Below are 3845 nucleotides of genomic sequence, written 5' to 3'. Positions count from 1 at the left end.
TTAATAAAATATACATTCAAGTAAATATACATTTTTAATCAAAATATTACAATTTTACATATTTACTAAACAAATCAAATAAAATAATACAAAATCTTTGTAGTGATACTACATTCTGATAATATTATTTTCATAAATAATCTTATCTTGCATGAACCAGTCGCCCTCTTAACTTTACTTTCATACAAGTCGTCCTCATTATTTTGTATTTTCTATAAAAATAAGCGAACGTTCACTGTCTAAATGATCAATTGTAAGAAAATTAGCCCCAATTCCATAAATAAATAATATCTCGAAGAAAAAAAACTACGATTTATGAAAACACTAAAAGCGAAGTTGAAGGAGCATTTGCAACCCACAGTTGCCGACTATTTGACCCGCCTTACCTTGTAAAAAGATACTACAAATTACATATCTTATTTATTTATAAAATTACTTACTTCCAAAAATTATAAAATAAAAACCTTATAATACCATCGATTTTGACCAATTGGTTCAGTTGCAAACCTTGCCGCTTTTAATCACCATAGCCACGTGGTCAAAAGTGAGAGCCTTCGTCTCTTTTGCGTGTGGTCCACCGTACATGATTTTCCCCTCGCGTGCCCGCTTCTTTCCCGTCCTTTTCAACCATACCCCAAACAGTTTCAAATTTCCGTTTCCTTCTTCGCCATCGCCGTTTGCGTCAGCGACATTGTTATCGTCGCCGTAGCAATTGCCACCACCAGCACCTTCATCATGGGTAGACCCGAAACTTTCTTGCCGCATGATGCGATTGATCTGATCCGGCCCTACCTTCACGCGTTCAGTTAGAAACGCGACCAGCTCGTCGCACTGCTTCTTGGCTTGCGCCAGCTCTGAGCTCAGCATCTCGTTATCCTTTTTCAGTTTCTCGTTCTCGTCTGATAAATCGGCGAATCCAGTCATGGCTGCCGGCTTCGTTTCCACTGATCTCGGATTCTTTGAACCCGGTGATGTCGACGTGGAGGTGGACCCTAGATCCTGACCAGAGTCAGTCGGAGAGGAAGGTGTCGTATCAGTTGGGTTTCCGTTAGCCGTCGATGTTATCGCCGACTTCCGACGATGGATTTCCGACAAGAGCTCTTTTTGTCCTCGCTTGAAGTTGTCGTTGGCGAATTCCCATTTGTCTGGAACAACCTTTCGAAATCCCTGTAATAAAACGGTAGATTCATTCATTTTCACATCCGTATCCGTAGAATTACTGAAACAGGGGAAAGACGATCGTAACCCTCACTAATATTTGTAACAATTCGTAAACCTTTTTTTTTGAGAAAAAAAATAATAAAATCAGAGTTGTTGAAGGATTAATTAATAGATAAAGTAAATAAAAGTTATTAAATTATATTAAACTAATATTTTAGTTATTAATTTTAAAAAATTATTAGATTTATATTACAAAATAATTATTGTGATATAATAATAATATGTTAATAAAATTTATTATTTATGATTTAACAGTAATTTAATAATTTTAATAAAATTAAATACTAATATCGTTATTTAAATATGATGTGTAATCATTTCTAATATTAGTTCACCTGTCCCATCATAACGAAACCTACTATTCAATCTCTAATTAATTTTTTAAGTCAAACCAGTAAAATTTACTTTTTTTTAATAGAAAATTGTAGGAAAGCACCCATCTTTTTCCTAAAAGTTGCAAGGAAACGGTTTAGCATTTAATAAAATTAATTAATTGAGGAAATAATACAATTATGGCGTATGTGATCTAGATGTAGAGTAATTGAGAATATGAAAAGCTTACGTAAGTGTTGAGCTGACGGACGAAGCTGGAAAAGTTGTTGTGCTTGAAATATTTCGGAAGCAAATCCTTTGAAAAATCAGCAGTTTTCCAAACGACAAAAGACGTGCCGCTTTCATTCCACGAAATCACATGATCGGTGATCGGATCATCCACCAGCTGGTACGTTTTGATCAAGAAAGGCGCCGGAACTGACCTTTGCGCCATTTGTTCCGACTTTCCGATTGGCCAAACCCCTCCCAAAGTATAAAAAGTAAAACCCAAAAAGAAGTCTAACAAAGAATTATGAATACAAGAACAAGAAAAAAGAAGGTGGCGGGTGATTTAGGCAGAACAACTAAAGAGAAGAAGAGCGGTCAAGAACTCCCAACCCCAGCAATAGAACCCGGAGAGAAAGAATCGAGAGTAAACGAGGTTGTCACAGCGTCTGTTGGTATCAATTTCCATTAGTTAACTGCAACACTAAACAAGATCATAACTTTGATGGTGAGAAAAAAAAAACAGAAACTTTGGATTCTAAATCTCTTTTGCAGATTTTTGTAGGTGGGTTGTTTATAAAGGGAGGCAGACGCCATTCAAAATAATAATAATAATAAAAAAGCCGCTTGTTTCTCCACTGAGAAAGGATAAGAAGATGCATTATTTAATCGTTGATGAGGAGAAAGTGTAGACTTTTCTAACGGGGGGGACTTCTTTGTTTGTCTTGGTGGGTTCTTGAACGAAGCTTCCAACACATTTTGAGCAAGTAGAGTGCGGGATTTTTCACACGGAACGCGTTCGGAACACGTGCCTGTCACCGTTTTTGTTCAAGAAGCTCCCCCCTCACTTAACTCCCTGCATGTATATATTTCTCATTGCTTCTAATTAATCGTTATTATTATTACCATCACTCTTACGATTTTCCTTTTATTCATATTAAATCTGCAGTTCAATTCAATTTAGTTTTTAAATATTATTCATATTAGTTTTAAATTTTGATTACATTTTTATATTTAAAATTATGTTTTCAATCATTTTAAGTATATAATACTATGAGACTATTTTTATTATTATTAAAAATAAAATATACATTTTAAAGAAAATTATATTTTGACGTAAAACAATATAAGAATATTCTATCATAAAAAAATTAAGAAATTAAGTTCAATGGTAAAACTAAAAGAATAACAATTTTAAGATTAAACCGACAAAAACTGTTTAAAGATCAAATAAAAAAAGTTATTAAATTTAGGGAGTGTGTTTATTTTTCTTTTAAATCATTCAAAACTTTAAGAAAAATTTAAGTTGTGTTGTTCATGAGGCATCGTCGTCTAGTACAGAGTCTAAGTGCCTTTATCCACTGACAAAATTTATGAATTTATATTATGTGAGATTTGAACTCATATCCTAATGCATATAGAATATATACGAGAAGTATGATATTGTTTGAGAAAATAATATTGAACAAAATTTAGAGGTTTGCAGAGGTTTGAGAAATTAGTATTGAACTCATATCTTAATCACATTTCAAGGAAGGTCTTTTTTCCCTAATCAATTCAAAGTCCCGGCCTACCCTAGACCATGATAATTTGTATAATAAAGCAACTTTTTAAAATCAAAATTGAATTATAATATTAATCTATTTGGGTTGCTTGACCCGACCCTATCAGCCAAGCCCCGTTCGTGTTCACTTTCAACCAACCTGCACTAGGCAGAGACCATATGAATCCTGCAATTCTCGCTTGAGGCCGAATAGACTGATGATCAGACCGAAGAATCCAGGCTCGAGCAAACGAGTCAACCAACTACCTACTCCTCTCCATAATAGACCTGATAATCCAACAAAGTAGACTCAAAAGTGATGGAATTCTGATTGAGCCATATGTTCCAAATGATGAAACCAAATAGGATATCCCAATTTTCGATTCGGCTGACATACTGATGAGCCTGACCAAGATTCGTAATCACTCAATCTGTAAAATCCATAGAAAGAAACTCTTGTAATTTATCATGCTTAACACATGAAACACAGGAAACAAGAGTTATGAGGCACAGCTTGAAAACATGATTAGTGTCCTCCACCGGC

The 3845-nt window shown here is 34.4% G+C and overlaps 1 protein-coding gene across 1 annotated transcript; it reads right to left on the bottom strand.

The window, feature by feature from the left end:
- Nucleotides 1-401: 401 nt before the first annotated feature.
- Nucleotides 402-2345, bottom strand: LOC120121591 (heat shock factor protein HSF24-like). The gene is made up of 2 exons (XM_039140911.1): nt 1784-2345; nt 402-1167 (listed from the first exon to the last, which is right to left on the bottom strand). The coding sequence occupies exons 1-2, from the start codon at nt 1985-1987 to the stop codon at nt 496-498; spliced, it is 876 nt and encodes a 291-aa protein (XP_038996842.1). The 5' UTR covers nt 1988-2345; the 3' UTR covers nt 402-495.
- Nucleotides 2346-3845: the final 1500 nt, after the last annotated feature.

Source organism: Hibiscus syriacus, unplaced genomic scaffold (assembly GCF_006381635.1).
Source record: "Hibiscus syriacus cultivar Baekdansim isolate YM2019G1 unplaced genomic scaffold, ASM638163v2 tig00110377_pilon, whole genome shotgun sequence".
In the NCBI taxonomy this organism is placed as follows: Eukaryota; Viridiplantae; Streptophyta; class Magnoliopsida; order Malvales; family Malvaceae; genus Hibiscus; species Hibiscus syriacus.
This window is presented reverse-complemented; position numbering and strand designations above follow the sequence as displayed.